We start from the raw sequence: 23,673 nt of genomic DNA, 5'->3' as shown, positions 1-23,673 counted from the left end.
ATATTGTACTCGCGTCTGAATTCCCACATGTTTGGTCCTGCCTTCCAGCACACACTTTGTTACAGTATGCAGGTGTCAATACTTGATATCCCGATGGTTGGTATTTACCACAACGACATTCAGATCCATCCCTAAGTGCTGCATATTCGTAATCTTCAGATTCCTTTCTGCAATACTTCAAACATTTCTCAATCGTCATTTGATCGTCATCAGGCTTTTCATTTCCATGGAAAACCGGATCAGTTTCTTTTTCAGAAAAACATCCAGAGTAACCGGGATCTTATACAAAAATATTAAAAACGACACATTATCAGTTTGCCATCGGTATATATATATATATATATATATATATATATATATATATATATATATATATATATATATATATATATATATATATATATATATATATATATATATATATATATATACACATATATTCATATGAAAGTAAGTGTCTCGCTGGAGAGATCAGTGCTCGATGCAAATATCAGTAGCATATATAATATATATAAATTTGGGGGACAACTTTTGTTCTTCTTTACATATAATTAAACGAGACATCGTGATGTCATCGAAGCTCGGCAATTTGCAATACTGTGAAGTTTCGTTTTACAGAACACACATGCAAAACCCAGCAGCGAGGAATGAATGATGTTAAATGTCACTGTGGGTCTTTGAACATTTCCCAGGAAATGGTTAGCAAAGTAAATGAATGATTTCATACTTTAAAACACTGGACATAACTAATAAGATCTATACATGGATATACCTACATATACAATAAAGCCATACGTCATGTTCGTGACTACAAGTGCTGTCGTTGTTTTTTCCTTGATAATTGGGATTGAATGGTCCTTCCTCCTTCTCACAGTCAAAAATGGTTCCTTCACTCCCACTGCAATCGATGTCTTTAAACCATATATACCCATCCCCTTCTCTAAAAGGACTAGCTTGATCCAAATTGCTGTTAATTGTTACCATCGCACCCGGAAATCCTACAAATGATACATAAATACAATCAATAAGAATGCTGTCAGTAAGTGCAGACTCAATTGGCATTTTTTCAGAACAGACAAAATATCATTGTTCGACCATTAACCATATACTTACCAAGTTCTTTACATACAATATGTGCGTCCTGTTCATCCCATCCATCACGACAAATAGTTCCCCATGAACCATTATAGAACACTTCCACTCGTCCTTCAAATGGAGTTTTCCCGTCAGAAAGACGAATTTTATCTGCTAAAAAGAGAATCAACCATATTCTATAAACATACGAATGTAGCTGTCTCGTGACGGTCTGAGAGCGACCTTGTCAAAACAGAAAAAAAACAAAACAAAAAAACAACAACATATAAACAAAGAACAACAACAATAACAACAACAACAACAACAATAACAACAACAGCAAACAAACAATATTGATCCAAATTGCTGTTAATTGTTACCATCGCACCCGGAAATCCTACAAATGATACATAAATACAATCAATAAGAATGCTGTCAGTAAGCGCAGACGACTACTCAATTGTCATTATTTTCAGAACAGACAAAATATCATTGTTCGACCATTCAACAATATGCTTACCAAGTTCTTTACATACAATATATGCGTCCTGTTCATGCCATCCATCACGACAAATAGTTCCCCATGAACCATTATAGAACACTTCCACTCGTCCTTCAAATGGAGTTTTCCCGCCAGAAAGACGAATATTATCTGCTAAAAAAGAGAATCAACCATATTCTGTAAATATACAAATGTAGCTCTCTCATGACTCGTGAGTCTGCGTGCGAGCTTGTCAAAACCAACCAAACATCCACTCACCCACCCAACCAACCAACCAACCAACAACCAACCAACTAATCAATCAATCAATCAATCAATCAATAAACAAACAAACAAACAAACAAACAAACAAACAAACAAACAAACAAACAAACAAACAAACAAACAAACAAACAAACAGACAAACAAACAAACAAACAAAAGAAATTGCCGTTGACGGCGATAGGTTCCTTTAAAACAAAGACGCATTCTATCTAATCGGTTTTGTTTGATAAGACTAAAGAATTTTATCAGTATGAAAGGAGACATGTCGGTAATACAATAAGCTCTCGAAGCAACATTAACCGCCGTGGCATAGATGGGGCACAGACAAAGAACGTGTGTGATCAGTTCAGGGTAAAAATGACGACACCGTTTTGCCAGAAATTACACCGAATTTGTTCTAATATTCACCACACCACAGACAATCTTTGAAATTGGACAGTATTGCAGTACTAGATTCAATACAATAAGCTAAGACCACGCTGTTCTGCTGCTGGCTCTCAAGTTAAAGTGAGGTAGCATAGAATATAGTGTGCAATGTGATATTGGAAATCTGAATGGCATTCCTATCTGTGATGTCATACTTAATACGTGGCGGGAAACTTTGTCACATAACTTGCTTATATGTTATATTCAATCTTAATACAGGCAAATTTGCTGACGGCATGAGTCTTCCCTTTGGCCTAGGCAAATTCTGACACAACACATGTGTGATGATAGATACGGGTTATCTTAAGGTCATCATTGTCTTAACTCATTAGTTCGTTACAAAAACTTTCACTCTCCGTGGTATATTCAGAACAAAACTATTATCGTGTGTTACACACACACACACACACACACACACACACACACACACACGCGCGCGCGCGCGCGCGCATATATATATATATATATATATATATATATATATATATATATATATATATATATATGATATGCTCTCGAAGGTGATTGAGCACTCTATGTGGCGAAAGAAGAAACTATATATATATATATATATATATATATATATATATATATCGGTCTACGTCATGACAACGCGCGTGTATGTTACAAAGCGTGTCCACGTCACTGGTTCTGCTCGGCTCGAAATATGAGTGAAAACGTTCAAAATTGCCATTATCACCCCCGATTTTTCTTTGATATTACTGGCTCTGGTATGATTATTTTATTCTCGAATATTTTTCTTCATTCACCCAGAAAGTACTCACGACCTAAGGGTTTTCACTATTCGTCTAGCGACTCCTAGAGACAAAGGTCCCTTAAATCATCACTCGTATTTTCCTCAGCTGAACGAAAACTAAATATTGGGAATAACATCTGAATATATGGTGAATAAATTGATTCACAACACTGCAAACACTGCAAACACTGTTCCACTCGAAAGCAAAACAGTGTGAACAAAACACAGACCAGGAAGATCCTGTTTATAACAAAACACTACTTTAAAGAGGGTTGACATCTTTGTTCCTGTACATATGTACCGGAAGTGAGCTTAGAAGTCAACTCTACCCACGTTATTAAAGTCTTATGTATACATGCACATTTAATTGTATCTCATAGCCATCTACACAGAAATCACAGTCTGAAAGGTGAATGAGTTTTATTTTACCATACCTGATGCCAAACGCGAACAGTAACTTAGAAACCAAATGGTCTTGAGAACAAGGCCAAGACGTGTAAATTCAAACAACATTGCCGTAATAATTCACCAACGAAACGAGTGGTCGTGTATCCAGTTGGGGTGCCCATATACATCCGGGATACTATTACGTATACGTTTGGTCGACGAAAGCATTAAACATGTCCCGTTTTGGGATGGATGTATATTGTATTGGATATGTCACGTGCACCCAAAACATTCACGAAGATCTAATCAAAGAACTTCCTCAACACGTCACTCTACGTCATATGGGAAATACAATCAGCTGAGATTGTGCAGTGTAAAGCTTGCATTTCCTACAAATAAAAGACAGCCTGGTGTTTACGTTTAACTTGTACTTCGATAACTTTGTAGTCTGGATGACCAGACTGTGCACGTGGTTTCTAACGGTACCCTAACCGCAACCACCACTGAAGGTATTATACTGTATAGGAACTTGACTAATAACTTTGTTATTCCATAGTTTGGCCTTCTTCCCTATTGAATCGTACGTTATTACGGTATTATTTAACTGGGGGCCGTAAAGGGGCTGTGTCTCTCGTTCTGTATGTAAACCCTCCCGCCCGCTACCCACCCGCTTGTATGTATGCATGTATATATGCATGTCTATATGTCTGTGTATGTATGTATGTATGTATGTATGTATGTATGTATGTATGTATGTATGTGTGTGTGTATGTATGTATGTATGTATGTATGCATGTATGTATGTATGTATGTATGTATGAATGTATGTATATATGTATGTATGTATGTATGTATGTATGTATGTATGTATGTATGTATGCGTGCGTGCGTGTGCGTGCGTATATATGTATGTATGTATGTATGTATGTATGTATGTATGTATGTATGTATGTATGTATGCCTGCCTGCCTGCCTGTCTGTCTGTCTGTCTGTCTGTCTGTCTGTCTGTCTGTCTGTCTGTCTGTCTGTCTCCTCATTGTATGCCATAATGTACAGGTTAAGACAAATTTTGATGTCAACATGCTGCAGGTGATCAATACGATCATATAACAGTATAATGTTGTTTATCCTGTGATCTTGATGATGATAATGGGGTGATTTAGAAATGTAGTTAAAATCAGATTCTTAAACTTTACAACACTCCTGGGTTAACGATGTTGATACCATAAATACATTTCCACTCCACTGTAAGCAGTTTATGTCAGAACCATAATCTGGCAATTGGAATAGTTTATTTATGACATAAGTAAACTTTATGACCTCGAAACATATGACTATCGACTGACACAAAAAACCCAAACGAAACTGTCTTCCTAGCATACTTCCTAGTATACTATACTAATGGATGGCTAGACAGGAAATGGGTGTGTAGTAAACCAAGTTAGTGTATGTGTTTGATATATTGAATGCTTACACACGTACTGCACTAGTGCCAACGATTGTGAACACGATACCCTGTTATAGCCTTATCGTATTGCAAAAACTCTTCCCCTGTTAACTGATGACTCAACGAGACATGTTGTATGTGGGTGTTTTAGTTGGCAAGCTGCCATAATAACCAGCTATCAAAGTTAGAACTATTGCCATCAAATGTAGTGCTGTGTTGAATATATACTTTGCTTTCCGTTATTACCGTTGCCAATGGGAGAGGTGCAACTTGTTATGTTTTACATGTAACATATCTGGTTGTTAGCAGGATATTTATGAAGTTACAGATGAATTTAGAGTACACTGGAATTGTGGAATGATTACCCCTGAGACTGGAAAAGTGAGGGTCGAATTGATTACATTTTGGTGAAGATTAGTGGTTAACATGATAACTCAAATATTAATTATTATTATTAAGTGTTATTGTAGGATACACTCCCATACACAAAAAAACCCACAGACATAGTACAACAATCAAAGACATTACAAACCACGATAAAAATATAGAAAATATTGACATTTCAAAAACACATTAAATTCCTATACATTTAAAACAACTTCGAGCCGAAAAAAATGTCGGAGGATAATACTGCCATAAATAATAAACACGATTCAAAAAAAATAATCTTAATTTTTATTTCTTGTAAAAAAGCGCATTATATTATAATTTTGGCTAGAAGGTCGTATATTTACAATTTGACTAGATGACAAGAGTAGCACATTTCTGGTGATGCACTTTGATCAGCTGCTTGGCTTGGAGTGACGTATTCCCATGGATATATGCACTTCATATATCATGTTGACTAAATGTTTTTACCTTTTTAGGTCTTTTTATCCATTAGGCACTTCAAATTGTATAATTTACAATTGTGAATTTTGTACCTTTTTACTAGAGTTTTTTTCCCTGATATCTGGACATTTAACAGTTTCATATGGTGTTTTGTTTTGTTCTTTTTTTACTTCTGTTAGTGTGTAATAGTCACACATAAATGCAATGTGGCCTATGTTTCTTAATGCGTGCAATCCAATGGTCCCAGGAAAATAAGATACAGTTCTCACTACTCTGATCAAAAATAAGCTTTTTTGTCAAAATAAGTCAAATTGGAAAAAAATTACATCCTTTGGATTTTTGTGAATCCAATGACATTCCAAGAAATCCAATGTTTGGTAACCAAAATGTTACCTTTGCACGCTATGATTTCATCTATCCCTTGTACACTATCAGTTTTAGGATAGTACACACTCTTTCTGATAGTTTAGCAAGAGACAATAGTTATAGTTTGGCCATTTTACAGTGGCTTCATAAAATCACTGTAGAATAGTTTTGTAAATAGCTATTGACATTCTCAGTTAGGACTTCAATCTAGCTATAGCTGCAACTGGGACTTTTGTCCATCAAATAACCAAAGATATATTCACTGAAAAAATTGTCATTTACTTATATTGTATCTGTTAATTAGTGTATCTGTTATTTAGGTAGTGTAGTGGCAAGTTTAAATCTTGAGCGTAAAGCTCAATTGTCAATCTGTCACCATGTTAAAACTGTACAAGTTGTAAATGGAGTGTCATTTTTTTTCAATTAGACAACCAGAACATATATTCACTGAAAGATGTCAAACACCAATAATTAGACATGTTGTACATGCATATCATTGTTAGGTATAGATTATCCATGAACAGTACAAAAACAGGTTAAAATATTGGTCGCTATTGAGGGTGGTTATTTTGGGTGAGGACCCAATTTCTTTTCAGTTAGCGTGTATAGAGCTACAAAAATACATTTACCAGTAGGTGATGCAATCATATACTGTTTGTACAACAATTCGAGTAAATTATTGTATCTAACAAAAATATGTTCAAAAAATGTGTCAGTTGCAGTTTGTGTAATTTTAATGGGTTATTCAAACTTTTAAAACATTTTTAATACTTTAATCTGCTTATTGATAGTAAGTGCTAGAATTATCAAGAACAATAACAACATGATTAATACTGTGACCTTTGGATAGTAGTTGGTATCATAGCAACACCGATGCAAACAAACAGTTCATATGACCATGTTCTAGTCACTATCTGTCACTCTCTAAATTTCATTCCAGCAATATCTGCATGATTGTTTGAAAGTGAGTATACACTGCTTAAATGTACATGCACTATTATACCATGCACCAGCGAGGGTCAGCAAAAAATATGAAATAATATATATAATCTAGTCGTTCTACGTCACGACAACGCGCGTCTATGTCATGACAACGCGTGTCTACGTCATTTATTCTGCTGCGTTCGAAATATGAGTCAAAACGTTCAAAATTGCCATTACTTTCTCCGATTTGTTTTTCATATTACTGGCGATGGTATAATCATATTATTCCCCAATATTCTTTCTCAATTCAGCCGTGACGTTTGGGGTGTCACTACGAGTCTAATTGTCTTACCAACGAATTCCTTGATTTTAAACTTCGCCATCATCAAACTGAATATACTTTAAGACATATGATGGATCTTTAACAAATAAATTGTCACTGTGAACAGTTGTTTTCTAAAGTTACTATAGAGGGAACTCTTCAACCCACCATCTTGGATGTTGCATTGTGGGAAACGAGGTATAATTTCATGGATAAACTAGATGAAGAACTATTGTGTACACAATCTGTCGTTGTTTGTTCCCACAACTAATATTGTCCCTGTTGCCTCGACCCTTCTTCTATGAGGACTAAATGTTTCTGAACTTACAGTACAAATAAGGTATTACTGTACGTAACTACAAATATGATGCATACGTTTTTGTGTCTGAGTATGATATGTACAGAGTGCATCTCTGCTAAATCGAATAACCTAAGATTGTTCAGTTATCTCTACCTTCAAATATTACTTTTCAACAAGTGAGCAAAGTTGGCATTCTGTCAAGCCTCTATAAAACATAACAGACTATTAGATCATATGGTGAGTGGTTAAAAAGTGGTCACATGGATGAGGATCGGGTATTTATTTTGGATTTCTTATTTCTAAAACAATCACTATACGAAAAGTCATATTTGACCATTTCTTTCTACCTGGGGGTAAATGTGGAGAGTATGAGACGAAGTTTCACCTTTGACTTAATTTGCCCATGGTGATCTCTTCCCCAGGGGGCTGTAGACAGCCAAACGTGGTACTGTGTCTGGTACTACCACTGGACAGAGATGTTGGTTAAGTGGGTCACACGTATGGTAAAGGTGGGTAAGAAACAACATTGACAAAAACAGTCAAAGTCTGTGTTTGTGACTGGATACATGGCAAACAGGTAACACAATTAAAAAAGATTTTACATATTATTAATCTGTTGCAATGTATTCAGTTACCAACAAGGACTTGGCACATGTTGTTTCACATTATACAAAAAATACAAAATACCAAAACAGGGCCCAATCCTCATCGGTATGGCCACTTCAAAAAATTATGTTGAGTTACATATAAATCAATTGATAATGGTTGTCTACGATTGTCACCGTGTACTAAACTATAGCTAACGAATGTGGTGATGGTATTAAATGGTCTCATAACAGTTGCCGTCAGGTAAATCTGCACTTTCATAAACAATATTTTCCACAAATCCTTCTGTGCTAGGGTGCTCTCTCGCCTTTCGTCCATTCATGTCGCCGTCCTCACTTTCGTAAATGATATTGTCGACAAAGCCTTCCTGGCTATTAGTCCCATGATCAGCTGGCAGTTTAGTGGGATTCTCCTGGCTGTCATTATTCTTGGAGTCATTTAATTGACCAGCTTTAGTGCGTTTTGCCTTAGGAATAGCTTGAGCATATTCTGGTAGTCCCGCCGCATTTTGAGGGCACTCTCCGATTATAGTCTCATCAACATTTACCTCTTCATAGTCATCTTTCCGCCATCTGGCGTTCCTTTTGACCTTCGCTGACTGATTACTTTTTGATACAGCTGTCTTCCTTGTCTTCCTACAAAGAGGTTTCAAGGAAATACAAAGGTAATAATTAATAACATTTATGTAGACATTCCGAACATGCACTACTTTTGGCTTCAGCAGATAAAGATAGGAAATAAACAGACAGATGCAGACAGACAGACAGACAGACAGACAGACAGACAGACAGACAGACAGACAGACAGACAGATAGACAGACAGACAGACATATAGATAGATAGACAGACAGGCAGCTGGGGGTAGGCAAACAGACAGACAGATAGGCAAACGGACAGGCAGGCAGACAGACAGCCATATCTAGACAGACAGACATACATACATACATACATACATACATACATACATACATACATACATACAGACAGACAGACAGACAGACAGACAGACAGACAGACAGACATACATACATACATACATACATACACACAGACATACATAGACAGACAGACAGAGCCAGACAGACAGACAGACAGACAGACAGACAGACAGACAGATCTAGATACACAGACAGACATGCAACATGTTAGACAATAGCGCTTGTGCGTCTTTGTGGGACAAATGAATCTATGATATAACATCACACAATCCTATCTACCCCGACTTACCTTCGACAAATAATGACGACTAATAACACAATAGCAATGATGATGAGAATGGCAGCAACACCTCCCACTATGCCACCTGTTGTAACAAAATTTAAAACAACTGAATTAAGATATTATTAGATACAAACATTCATAAAAAATTTTAAATTTATACTTTGTTTGCGATACCATATCATGCTTGTTTCTATGCTTTTTCAATATCCCTTATTTAATGATGGATGAATAAATTAAACTTTTTGGCTACAGAATGGATCCACTAAAACTTTACCTGATAGAGTGTATTTTAACTCACCTATTGGAAGTGAACTCTCAATGTTGTCCTTCACTGGAGGGTGATGAGCTGTGCTCAATTCGTACACGGGTTTATTTTCAGATGTTGTTCTGTGAGATGGTGTTCGGTGGGTTGACAAGTCGGTCATTGGTCTGGCTGAACTTGTCATGTTTGCTTCTATTGGATGAATTTTTGCGAAATTATTAACATTCATTCAACTATATATATACTATATTATTAAGGCACTTTTTTACTTCTGCTTAAAGGACAGCAATCGGCTATGCGGATGCTTAATTGTGGCACCGTATCCCACATCAAAACAGTAGAAGGTATGTCAAATTCACGTCTGAAATACCGATTCTTATGTAAAGTTTCACTCATATTAATTATAATTATGTCTAGTTATTGCTTTTATCTAATTTTGTTTTATGGGTTTCTATTTTTTCTGATATATAGATGTCTAAATATTTTATGATTATTACGTTCTTTCAAAACTCGGATGTTTTAAAATTGACCAGTGTAATTGTTCGGAAATTAGTAATTTCTAGGATTTTAACAGGGGGTGTAGTACTCAACTAGATGCAAGACAACTAATTTGTTTGTATAGTTAATGTGTTTCAATGATATTGTAAGTTTATCTTTATATAGGATCTCCGGGTATAGAAAATATGATGTATATATTAATCACATATACATTCCTTTAAAATGAAATCACTACATTAACAAAATGTAATAGTAATGAATATATGTCTGTGTCACATAACAATACAGTAGTTACACTAATGTGTTGACGTACAGGGTTAGTGTTCTTTGCAATGTTTGGGAACCCAAGACACAACGCTAAGTATAAAATATTTCAAAGTTTTCCCACAATTGCTACAAGCGTTCATTTGTAAATCTGGACAATCATATTATAGCAGTTTTCGTGAAAAATGTGACGAATTGAATATGTTGTCATTTTCATTGCCTATACTGATATCACAATATATTATAGAAGGAGTAATTTCACAAAATGTATGACATGTTATCTTACCCATCTCACAGTTCCTACCGGTATATTTAGCAGGACAGATACAGGTGTAGGTGTCTTTGTTAGCATATGTGAATTCCTGACATTCTCCATTGTTTTGACATGGATTGCTGTTACATGTGTTGATCTCTTGTTCACACATTTCCCCTTTATATCCCTCAGCACATTCACAATATTGGTGATTATCTGTTTTATGACACATGCCAGCATTCTGACAAGGATTGTCGTCACATTCACTTTGAAGAATCCCTACAGAAAAATATGTATGCAATTATTAAGAGTATTATAAAATAAATTCAAATGCTGTGCTAAAATGTGTTTATGTACAGTATGTATGTTTGCACGCCCTAGAATGTTGTACCTAACTGCTTTCCTTCGACGGCTGAATGTGATGACTTGTTCTGTCACTAGATATAAGCTGAAAACGTTCATACCTTGACCATTTGTGGCTCTCCAACATCATATGGATAGCGTTGTATCAGTTTTTGCTATGTGAATGCCTTTATATTAAATGAAATTTCATTAGTAACTACTTTAAAGTTAAAGGAATGGTTTCAAAACCAAGACGTTGCTGTAACCTATAATTTTAAATTAGTGAGACTTGCTTACAGCGCTCAATTTAGTGGTTATTATGAATGGGACTTTTTGAGGAAAAAACACAGAAGTGATCGATACAATTCAAGTAAATGGAAATTGAAAAATAAAATATTACTGGAACTATCGATTAATTAAGGTGTTGGCAGCCCTATGACAGCTTATTAAATCCCAGGTTGTGGAAACATACTTTTTTGACATTCATACCCACCGGCTCTATGTACATAATACTCTTATCAATTTGAGACTGTAAACACTTATACGAACATATATTTTACATTACTTACTCTTGTAGTATATAGAGAAACCACGATCGTTGTAATAATACCCACTTCGAAAAGCTACCTCTAATATATTCCCTTCGGTAATTCCAATATGGTAATCTATAACTCCTCTGATGTCATTAGAGTGACTAAATATTAATGGTTTATCCCTTCTCCTCCCTTCAAGTTTGTAGAATACGATTCTATCTGGGTTTTTCCACCCCCAATCATCGGGTAAATAAACCGATCTGAGTGTTATGTTAAATTGATAGCCAAGTGGTGCAGTTAATAACCAATCACATTCTGACTTAGCTGGATACTCGTCTGGGAAGTTTGGAGACGTAATCCACCCATCGTCACGACTCTCTAAATTTGTGACATTTATTTGGTAACCACACTGTCCTAGAGATGCTGTAGGAATAATGAAGTAAATAAAGTCATTATACATCATTTGCAAAAAATACAACGATACACTTATCATTATGTAATTGGCTTTCCCTTACATCTTTCATTATTAGGTATATAAATAAACATTTCGTGTGGAATCCGAAGACTTCATAATTGTGCACATATCAGAGTTGTTATGATAAAATCAAATGTCTTCGTGAAACTACCACTCAAACCCCGAGAAAATCATACAGATGACGAAGGTATGTATGGGCTAAGTGAATATTTATAGCAGTATACACTTTTTACCACGTTTCCTCTTTACATTTGTATTGTTGTTTTTGTAATTTCCAAACAATAGCGAGATTTAGACAGCGCGTACGATGACTGAAAGATGTACGTGAGAAAACTGCTAATAATTTTCATCTTTTGCAAAATGTTGGTATCATATCTGATTCGATGTAAAATATATTCATAATATTTCTATTATAAGTGGCTATGTTAACACTAAGTATTCAGAACATACTAGTCTAGAGGGTATCCGTGGCTTCGAATTCATTCACCACATCTATCTCAATGAGGAGCATGCAGAGATGAAATTTCAGTTTCAAAATAAGCCACATACACAGTCATGTCCTTGTTAATCAATAACAGAATTCTGGCCATTAAAATTGTATTTATTGGGAACAGCTTACATAACGTTCAAATATGGTATATAAGTAATATCAAGAGGCTACTTATATATTGTCTACACCATTCTACAACTGTCGACACAAGAGCGTGGCCGAACGGAACTTGTTACAAACAGCGAAAGTAAACAACTCAATTTCATTAATAACACTTGGTCCAGTATGTTGAAACAACAGTGACATGTATTACACACCATGGTTTGATAAGAACAGTTTTATGGCCTTTTTATGTAATGCCAGGGGAACTGGAAATCTGTTTGTTAACATGGACTATTATGTAAAGTGGTCACACAACTGTTCTTGTCAAATGATGAAATGTAATACAAGTCTCTGTACTTCCAACATACTGTGTCAAGTGTTATTCATGAAATTGGGTTGTGTACTTCTCGTGTTTGTAACAGGTACCGTTCGTCCACACTCTGATATCGGCAGTTGTAACAGAATTGAACAGTTGGGGCTGTACGCATTTGCATGAACAACTATTGTTTCATCATTTCTCGTTGGGCTAGACGGTGTGAAGAGAGCTCATGAGATTCGGAGCAACGGATAGAAGTGTACACATACAAGCATATCCATTATTAAAACATTGCACTATTGAATGATATGATAGGTGAATATATACCATGGAATTGTTCGAAAAAAATATAATTAACGAAACTTACTTGAATATACAGTACTCGCGTCTGAATTCCCACATGTTTGGTCCTGCCTTCCAGCACACACTTTGGTACAGTATGCAGGTGTCAATACTTGATATCCCGATGGTTGGTATTTACCACAACGACATTCAGATCCATCCCTAAGTGCTGCATATTCGTAATCTTCAGATTCCTTTCTGCAATACTTCAAACATTTCTCAATCGTCATTTGATCGTCATCAGGCTTTTCATTTCCATGGAAAACCGGATCAGTTTCTTTTTCAGAAAAACATCCAAAGTAACCGGGATCTTATAAAGATATTTAAAACGATACATTATCAGTTTGCCATTGCTATATATATATATATATATATATATATATATATATATATATATATATATATATATATATATATATATATATATATATATATATATATATATATATATATATATATATATATATATATATATATAACTCGGTGAGTATCAATCTGCTAAGACAGTGCTCTATACCGCAGTGGCAGAGCAAAACTATATATATATATATATAGTTTTGGTAGTACTGGAACTCTTTCTTGGTTGCGATCATCAGACAACGCACTATGCGTGAAACTCCGAGTTACAACCAAGAAAGAGTTCCAGTACTACCAAAACTATTACGCTCTGCCATTGCGGTATAGAGCACTGTCTTAGCAGATTGATACTCATCGAGTTATATATATATATATATATATATATATATATATATATATATATATATACTTAATTCAAAAGAATAAGGATGTAATAAGTCGTTATTCAGCGTTTTACACTTTGGACGATCGTCAGACGACTAAATTGGGATTGTCAAGGTCGGTACATATATTTGTATGTTTATATTGCGTAACAAGATGCTCGGACTAAACTATTCTTTACGGGTGTTTACTTCTACAGTTGGCGAGCGAGTATTTGCCTTCATAGCAACATTTCGAGACCAGCTCGGATTTTTTGTTCAGTACCATACTCTTTTCAGCATTGATTATACATAGTTTCTCAGTTAAACATAGGTCACAACGTTTCATCTCACTTGTATAAGCAGCCGCTTGGGTGATGATATCTCACTTGATATTATATGGCTGGTTTCTTTCCCTCAAATTCCAAACTTGTTTGGATAGCTCTGTGCTATACTGTGGCTTCTTATGAGTAAATGTGTGCTTGTGGTTTGAGAATCGATGTTTAAATGTGTTCTCTGTTAGCCTAAAGTATAGTTTGTTGTTATCTGGTGTGACTTGTGCTCTGTTTATTACGTCGGTTGATAGGCAGTTGCCGTTGAGTGGACACTGTTTGCGATCTCTACAGCTGCAGGATTTATTAGGTTTTTGTGTAAGGTCTGCACTGACTGACTTGTGTGTTTTCACAATACTCAACATGTTGGGCATGCAACTGTAACTTAACTTCAGATTTCCTTTGTTGAAGATCTTATGTAGTTTGGTGTTTTGGGGAAATTGCCTCTCAATGAGACGGAGAAATATCTCGCCGATGTTAGATTTAACACTCTTGTTATATATTAATTTTTTCTTGTAGCCGCTGTTTAAAAGTCCGACCATCTTGTTACACAATATATACATACAAATTTATGCACCGACCTTGACAATCCCAATTTAGTCGTCTGACGATCGCCCAAAGCGCGAAACTCTGAGTAACGACTTATTACATCCTTATTCTTTTGAATTAAGACTATAATGCTCTGCTACTAATATTTGCATTGAGCATATCGTTTTCTCTAGCGAGACACTTACATTCATATGAATATATATATATATATATATATATATATATATATATATATATATATATATATATATATATGTTGTGTCTATGTATGTGTATGTATGTGCGTGCATGTGTATGTCCATGCGTGTGTGTGTGTGTGTGTGTGTGTGTAATTTTTTTTGGGGGGACAGCTTTTCCTCTTCTTTATGCATAATTAAACGAAACACGGTGATGTCATCGAAGGGTGGCAATTTGCAATACTAGGAAGTTTCGTTTTTACTGAAGACACATGCTGGGAAAACCCAACAGCGAGGAATGAATGATGTGAAAGGTCATCATAGGTCGTTGAACATTGCCCAGGAAATGGTAAGCATTCTATGAATGATGTCATACTTTCAAACATCATTGATAAAATCAATACATGGATATACGTACATATACAATAAAGCCATACGTCATGTTCGTGACTACAAGTGTTGTCGTTGTTTTTTCCTTGATAATTGGGATTGAATGGTCCTTCCTCCTTCTCACAGTCAAAAATGGTTACTTCACTCCCACTGCAATCGACGTCTTTAAACCATATATACCCATCCCCTTCTCTAAAAGGATTGGCTTGATCCAAATTGCTGTTAATTGTTACCATCGCACCCGGAAATCCTACAAATGATACATAAATACAATCAATAAGAATGCTGTCAGTAAGCGCAGACGACTACTCAATTGTCATTAGTTTCAGAACAGACAAAATATCACTGTTCGACCATTCAAAAATATGCTTACCAAGTTCTTTACAGACAATATGTGCGTCCTGTTCATCCCATCCATCACGACAAATAGTTCCCCATGAACCATTATAGAACACTTCCACTCGTCCTTCAAATGGAGTTTTCCCACCAGAAAGACGAATATTATCTGCTTAAAAAAAGAATCAACCATATTCTGTAAATATGTTAATGTAGCTGTCACGTGACAGTCTGCGTGCGACCTTGTCAAAACAGAAAAAAACACACAAAAAACAAATAAACAAAGAACAACAACAACAACAACAACAGCAGCAGCAGCAAACAAACAAACAAACAAACAAAATACATGTACTGCCAGTACAAGTTTTGTCCCCAACCTAACACAGTATTAGCCTGTTCACGGCGTGGCGCTATGTGTATTTTTTTTAAATCTCTCATCTAGTGCCCTGGCAAAAACACTAGTGTTTACGGCAGGACGGCCATTCTGGATATGCACAGTTGTGTAGCATTCGGCCTCAGCGTCAGTACATTATATGAAATGTCTAGAACTTTACAAATACATGAGGGTCTCATATTGGGCTGTAACCTATACCTGGACGGAGATACTTGACTAGCAAGATTTTCCCCTTCAATGTTGATTGGGGGGGGGGGGTGACAGCATCACCATAATCGCATCACCATGAGTGTGTGGGAGTGGTTTCCCCTCTACAGCTGAGCCCTTTTTCAATATAGGAATTGTGGGAGGCCATTTAACTTCATAAAATTTCACTTGCCGAGAGCAATGGAGTACTTGCACATTGTCCTCAATACTCCAGGTTTATTCTCAGTACATTATTGAATGGCTATATTGTCTACATTTTACCCTATACAGAGACAGAGATAGAGAGAGATAGAGAGAGAGAGAGAGAGAGAGAGAGAGAGAGAGAGAAAGAGTGAATGAGTGAGAGAGAGATGGAGAGAGAGAGTGAGTGAGAGAGAGAGAAAAGAGAGAGAGAGAGAGAGGGAGAGAGAGAGAGAGAGAGAGAGAGAGAGAGAGAGAGAGAGAGAGAGAGAGAGAGAGAGAGAGAGAGAGAGAGAGAGAGAGAGAGAGAGAGAGAGAGAGAGAGAGAGCAATACATTTGATGACAATCACCCGCCTCGTTAAATATTGGCTCATTAAACTCATAATGTACTCGGTAAACAACCGCTCCTGAGGTTTAATTTGGTTAAAATCATTAACAAAATATTTCGCGCGCGCCCTTCAAGACCCCCCCCCCTCGCAACTTTATTTTCTTCAGGCCCCGCTTTCCCCCCCCCCCTCGTAAATTCTGTCCGTTCCCTAATACAGTTTGTACGACAGGGAGGTAACTTATGACACTTCTGTTTGTTCCTTGGTCAATGTGACAGCCAGATGTGTGAATGACTTATACAATTCAATTTACTGCGCATGTACGGTGTCCATTCTTACATTAAACAATTACAAAAGGACTATAGTCTATACTGGGGTAATACAGCGCAGTGCCTAAGGGATCAGCGTTTCACCTATTCACACTCCTTGTATATAATAGTAATACCCTGCACTGTCTAGCATTAGGCCTATACTTGTATCTTACCTGATGCCGCAGAATAACAAATGGCCCAAAGAGTACAAAAAACAAGACCAACATGCGTTATTTTAGACGACATCCTGTCGATAGTTCAGTAACGCCTGGTTGTGTTTCAATTATCGTCTCGTACTTCCGGGTTATTGAGGAGTGGTCTTCGAAGTTGAACGTAAAACTTTCTCGCAAAGGTGGCTATTGAAACACGCCTTATATGTCACAGTAAATCTGTTCTCGTCCTTGGTACTCCGAAACTTTGGTACTTTACAACTTTCCCCATGGTATAACCTGCAAGTACCTTGTTGAATGTACGCCAAGAGACTGGCGCCGTTGCATGTTTTGGTACAGGACTTTTTGTATGAGTTAACCGCTGACGCTTACGGAAATCGGAGAGACGAGCGCCCTCAACAAGGATTAAGCCTAAGTAGTTTGCTTTTGTTTGGTAATTCTTGGTTTTCAATACTAATCATCCATAATCATTCAAATTGTTATCTCGTGGTGTATTTGAACGACTTTAAATCAAATACATTGCATTACAGGGGTCAGAGTTAACAAAGAGCATAATTTCTTTCCCGAAAAGTGTACAAAATGCCATCGAAACGGCATGGCGGTGTGAATTCTACTCCACCATGGTATATAATCAACTTGAATGTCACTGTGACCAGCAATGTCACACACGTCAGCATATTTGTTCACACTACTAAAATATCAACATAAACTCAAGGGATACATATAAAGGGTGGGCGTACATACCTTTAATAATCTTGTTATCTGTTATATTTAATATGTCATTGAGATCAATCACAACAATCTGGAAACTGTGTCACTGTACATTGAACAACATACAACCGTTACGGCTAAATACTCAAAATCAATTCTGAAGTACAATGTACATAATGTAATTATAGAAGCCAAAGTCAAAAACCAGTCTACAATTAAAATGTTAAAAGTTCAAGTTTAAATTGTAAATCAAACGATCATTTCTTTTGTATCGTACGTTTTCGTCTGATTGCATGCATGTTATTTTATTGAAAAGTATTCCCACTTGGCTTGAGTACGGTACTGTTGTCAGGTGCAGCCAACGAGTCACTTTTCTGAAATTATTACAGAAAGTTAAAACATAGCTAGTAAACACTTTTTACATAATTGTACGTGTGATTCAATATTGGAGGGGAAGGTGAAATCTGTTCGTATCTGCCCCCGCCCCCACTGCGATATTACACGACCTATCCTCCCGCCATATTTGCCTGCCCACTACCCGCTCCCCACAATTTTCGCCAAGGTTTCCCCTCTCTCCGCTTCCCTCTACCAGACATATGGCCTCTGTCCACTAATCGTTGAAGCCTTAATGTTAAATTTACTCAGGATGCTATTTGATATACACACGACAAAACAGTTTCTCCTTCTAATATATATGTATTGACAGTTGTCAGTTGACATATTAGATTGTGCTGCAATCTCAATGCACTATCTCACCATGTACAGTTTCGATGACGCACGTGTTCAAAAATTGTGTATTACACAATTAATTGTGGATATTGTATAAAAAAAATAGTAAAATTTGTTCACTAACTTCCTAAAAAATATCGAAAACTGTCCACTTTGCCCACTGCCTCCCCCTTCCCCCATATCCTACAGATAAAATATATGTTGCCCGCTGAAATACCGCTTCATTTTCCCTCCCTCTAGCCAAGCTTGGAAATTGCCCGCCCAGTGAAAAATCGTGTACGAATAGCTTTGTGCACGAATAGCTTCGTTGGCTACACCTGTATTGTTCATCACACATGCATGTTACTAATTATACTGCACATTGTCATATACCACTTCTGGAGGAGTAGTCGCGGGGGATTGAGACCCATCGGGCACACATTCGCCTGAATTGGATGTCTCTTGGTTTTCATAAATCTCACTGACGTTTGTTGTGGGAGCATCTCGTACTAGATCTTGGTATGTGTTCGACGAGTCAGACACGTCTTTCAACTCTATTGTTGTAACGCCCTCTTGCGACTTGGTCTGTGGTGTGGTGTCGACGCTTTCTGCTCGTCTAGGAAATAACTTGCAATGGCTGATGGAATAAATTGCATGCTTTTTTAATTTTTTTGTTATTAAAAAGGACGCAGTTATGACGAAACAGAAAACTAAAATTTGGTTATAACTTTTGTTTCACCACCATCAATAACACTTAGCAGATAAACATACGGCATACATAAGGTACTTGTTAAGCGAACAATTATGACCTGATTTATGACATCATTTTATACATAATTTATGTGACAATGAATTCAATTGTTTGACTTAGGATAACTTAACTTTTCCATGAGAGCCGTCAATATGATTATACAGCAATACGTGCGAATATAAACTTTTGACAAGGCAAAGAAATACACATTTGTAATTATATCTTGCAACGTTTTAAGTTAACATTGAAGAAATTGAACAAGTATTTCTTGTTTAGTGCAACCCGCTACGCTGTTAATGAGAGCAATAACCGTTGTGGGCATTGCATGAAGACATTTCAATAGCCTACAGTACTATATTGAATAACACTAATAATCAGAATACATGATGTACTATAAATTTGAAAAAACAAAAATGGCAGACAGGCCAATTTACACAATACTGCACACGAGCATTGTTTTACTTGAAAAATTATGCTGGTTATTTTATCATGTTAAACTTACATATTCCATGGCCAATAACGTGGTATGGTTACCAAGACAACAATGGAGAGAAGTCCAACCAAGCAACAAGTGTTAATCCAGCTGCTAACAACTATTTGAAAAATGAGAGTTTCTTGTTGTAATGATATTGCATTTGGTATTTCTGCATTCGTCCGTGAGAGGGGGTAGGGGGCTACTCCCCTTATATGAGTATACGTATATGTGCCGCCCTTCTGGATGCGTTTTCTAGTCCTTTGGTCAAAAATGGGGTATGTTTTTTTCGAGCTGAAGAGTCTAAAATTGGGGTCCACTTTGCATTATTTTTTATTTTGCATCGGTCAAAATGTGACCCATCCTACCAAATCATAACTACTATTAATTGTCCTCAAATGTTGCCTCCTAAGGAAAATATATTTACGTCAGACTCTGAATAAATGTATATCTATTAGAGACCTGTAATGGTCTAAAATGGGGTATTGATGTTTTTTGTCAAAGTGGGTCTCAAATGGGGCCTTGTGTTTCCAGCACCAACCACACACCTCTACCAGAGCTGGCTACTGGTACCGTCCTCGGGTATTTGTCACATTGTTATGGTGATCTACTTTTAGGGCAAGAGTTCGTGAAATTTATAAAATCGATTATGCCTTGGTTTTGGTATCAGGATGATAAAATAGAGTTGAATATGTAAATAAGTAACTTGTGCATGTCGCAGTACTTCTTTTATTTTGTTCTTTCGATTAGGATGCATCTTTGTCCTTAACATATTACATCACGTTAGGGTTGTACATTTCAAAGACATTTATTTAGAGACCATAATGAAATAGCCAAATACGTTACGTTAAGTCATTCACCCGGTTAATGAAGTTCTTCCATGCAACTAAACGTACATGAACTGATTCCCTGAATAGATTGCTCGTTAATATTACTGTTGCTACAATACTGCTCTATACAAGTGCGCAATGTATGTGTACGTTTCTTACACACGAAATCACGTAAACGAAAACTCATATTTGAATAATTGTAAGAAATGTATCATGATAACAGAACCCTTGATGTAAGAGTGACAGCATGGGTAATCAGTTAGAAAATATGCTGTCGAACTGTTACGGATTTTATCCTTTCAATAATGAAAGTAATTTCCGCAAATTACATAGCAATAGCTTATGCAAAATACCCGGCCGCTGCCCGAGTACGTTACATTGCCGTAATAGGGACCCGGGAATAGGGATCCAGTTTATTGCAAACACGAAATATAATGGCCGTAACAGTTTCCTACCGAGTGCAGTTGGGTACAAGCAGGACACTATTGTCATTTGTTGTTGTTGCTTGTCCGACTCGTCGATATCGCCATTACTGTTAACCATTTCACCAAGTGCTGGTGGAGAAAAAGTGTTAAAATATAAACATATTAAATATTCACTGAATACTTTGTTTAGTACTACCTAACTACCATAGTATTTTATTATGCAATGGCATATTTTCTAAGTTACTGTCAATTCCATAGATCAAGCTGCTACCGGCTAGTCTACGCATGCGCAACTATCTAGCATCTGGCAAAGAGAATGCAAAATTACATACATACATACATACATATATACTCACACACACACACGCGTGCACACACACACACACACACATACATACATACATACATACATACATACATACATACATACATACATACATATATACTCACACACACATACATACATACATACATACATACATACATACATACATACATACATATATACATACATACATACATACATACATACATACATGTATACATACATACGTGTGTGCGTGCTTGCTTGTGTGCGTGCGTGCATGCATGCATACATACATACATACATACATACATACATACATACATACATACATACATACATACATATATACTCACACACACACATACATACATACATACATACATACATACATACATACATACATACATACATACATGTATACATACATACGTGTGTGCGTGCTTGCTTGCGTGCGTGTGTGCGTGCGTGCATGCATGCATACATGCATACATACATACATACATACATACATACATACATACATACATACATACATACATACATACATACACAAACAGAGTAGGTTTACTCTTTTATTACCTTCCTCACATCTCGAACCTGTATATCCTTTTTGACACTTGCAAAAAGGGATAAAACCTCTTTGAACTTCAAAACACGTGCCTCCATTCAGACAAGTATTGCTGTCACAGTCCCCGTCATTCTTTCCCGAACCAAAGTTGTCTTCGTCGTCTAAGACACCATCCCATGGAAGTAGAGGCGTAGTCGTCTTAGCTGCGCGGTAAATGGTTATGTAAAATAAGTAGTATTCTTGAATTGCACCTTGACATCAAACTTCAACTGTTACAGTATGAATAGCGACAAAATACTAGACGGAGAGTCGATCAGTCTCTCTCTCTCTCTCTCTCTCTCTCTCTCTCTCTCTCTCTCTCTCTCTCTCTCTCTCTCTCTCTCTCTCTCTCTCTCTCTCTCTCTCTCTCTCTCTCTCTCTCTCTCTCTCTCTCTCTCTCTCTCTCTCTCTCTCTCTCTCTCTCTCTCTCTCTCTCTCTCTCTCTCTCTCTCTCTCTCTCTCTCTCTCTCTCTCTCTCTCTCATTAACATTAATGAACTATCGACTCCTAATAACAACAAGTTGCCATCCCAGAACAAGGTGTATATGTTACGAGCTTCCAAATGTCATTTTCAAGTAAATATATGTTTAGAGATATAGCTTGCCAACCTTACAGTGTTCGTTTTGACCTCGGCAATGTAGAGAGTGGAAAGTAATCTAGATAAATATATACGTTGGATTTTATTGTGAAATGGATGCAGCTTATCGAAACCTAATTATTTCAGTTTCCTCTAGTGAGATGATATTCTAGTGTCATAACACATATCCTGATTTCATCCATGTTTAATTATTTCAAAACTATCCAAATTAGGTAATTAATTGTCACGTTTATGAGTAAATAGGCAAAGTCAGCCTCTGCAAAAACATTATACACTACTAATATTTTAAGTATCACCCATATTCTTTAATATTAGTGTGTATCATATTATATGCAATATTTCGTGTTTGTGTTTGTTTTCCTTATATCATAACTCTAAAGCCCTCATATCACTTAAGAAATAAAGCAGGTGATAACGCAGCAAGAAAATTCATTTTGCAAAGTGCAATAGCTGCTTTCCTTAGTCAAGTTAACACGGTATGCGCCTGATCATTGACTTTCTCCAAAATCTCTAAACTTTAAGAAAGGGTGTGATCCATTCATTTACCAGATTAGTTAATAATTACTGCGATTACGTACACCGGTGATCTTTGTGAAATACACTTACCGGCAACAGCCTGTCCAAGAAGTAGAAACATGAACATCACAAAGACAGCGGCCATGTCATATCATGTGGTACTAGTATTTCTTGATACGTTGCTACTAAACTGATCTGTTCGAATGTTTTAAAAACAAACATACTAAGGAAAATTGTTATTTCCTTCTGAATCGTCTATTTCCTTATCATGTCAAAGGTCAAGTGAGATTATCGTCATATTGCATAAATGTATTCTGAAGTTTCACAGGTCGAGTAATCACGTGACTGTAGTGGT

At 36.5% G+C, this 23,673-nt stretch overlaps 3 protein-coding genes across 6 annotated transcripts in view; all 3 read right to left on the bottom strand.

The window, feature by feature from the left end:
- The window catches only part of LOC144445558 (scavenger receptor cysteine-rich domain-containing protein DMBT1-like), a 9,548-nt gene extending 5,591 nt beyond the window's left edge, over nucleotides 1-3,957 (bottom strand). Inside the window, exons 1-5 of one of the 3 annotated variants that reach the window (XM_078135159.1) lie at nucleotides 3,458-3,957; nucleotides 1,595-1,729; nucleotides 1,114-1,248; nucleotides 777-998; nucleotides 1-279 (exon numbers count right to left, since the gene is read on the bottom strand). The exon at nucleotides 1-279 is cut by the window's left edge and continues 6 nt beyond it. In XM_078135159.1, coding sequence (XP_077991285.1) covers nucleotides 1-279; nucleotides 777-998; nucleotides 1,114-1,248; nucleotides 1,595-1,729; nucleotides 3,458-3,536 — 850 coding nt within the window. In that variant the 5' untranslated portion in view covers nucleotides 3,537-3,957. The remainder of the gene's footprint in view (nucleotides 280-776; nucleotides 999-1,113; nucleotides 1,249-1,594; nucleotides 1,730-3,457) is intronic. The other 2 variants (XM_078135160.1, XM_078135161.1) reach the window with 2 other exon arrangements.
- Nucleotides 3,958-5,734: 1,777 nt separating this feature from the next.
- Nucleotides 5,735-17,753, bottom strand: LOC144445484 (uncharacterized). Of its 2 annotated transcripts, none has more exons than XM_078135047.1 (9): nucleotides 17,397-17,753; nucleotides 15,842-15,976; nucleotides 15,497-15,718; nucleotides 13,331-13,615; nucleotides 11,617-12,003; nucleotides 10,739-10,984; nucleotides 9,727-9,882; nucleotides 9,435-9,510; nucleotides 5,735-8,842 (listed from the first exon to the last, which is right to left on the bottom strand). In XM_078135047.1, the coding sequence occupies exons 1-9, from the start codon at nucleotides 17,467-17,469 to the stop codon at nucleotides 8,422-8,424; spliced, it is 2,001 nt and encodes a 666-aa protein (XP_077991173.1). In that variant the 5' UTR covers nucleotides 17,470-17,753; the 3' UTR covers nucleotides 5,735-8,421. The 2 variants fall into 2 exon arrangements, with proteins under 2 accessions (XP_077991173.1, XP_077991174.1); XM_078135048.1 differs by having other exon boundaries at nucleotides 15,842-15,973.
- A 421-nt stretch (nucleotides 17,754-18,174) lies between these two features.
- Nucleotides 18,175-23,538, bottom strand: LOC144445952 (uncharacterized). Its single transcript, XM_078135608.1, has 5 exons — nucleotides 23,409-23,538; nucleotides 22,177-22,368; nucleotides 21,321-21,419; nucleotides 20,066-20,156; nucleotides 18,175-19,449 (listed from the first exon to the last, which is right to left on the bottom strand). The coding sequence occupies exons 1-5, from the start codon at nucleotides 23,461-23,463 to the stop codon at nucleotides 19,179-19,181; spliced, it is 708 nt and encodes a 235-aa protein (XP_077991734.1). The 5' UTR covers nucleotides 23,464-23,538; the 3' UTR covers nucleotides 18,175-19,178.
- Between the last annotated feature and the right edge of the window lie 135 nt (nucleotides 23,539-23,673).

Source organism: Glandiceps talaboti, chromosome 14, assembly GCF_964340395.1.
Source record: "Glandiceps talaboti chromosome 14, keGlaTala1.1, whole genome shotgun sequence".
NCBI classification, from domain to species: domain Eukaryota; kingdom Metazoa; phylum Hemichordata; class Enteropneusta; family Spengelidae; genus Glandiceps; species Glandiceps talaboti.
Note: the sequence above shows the minus strand (reverse complement) of the source record. Positions and strands in the feature narration are given on the sequence as shown.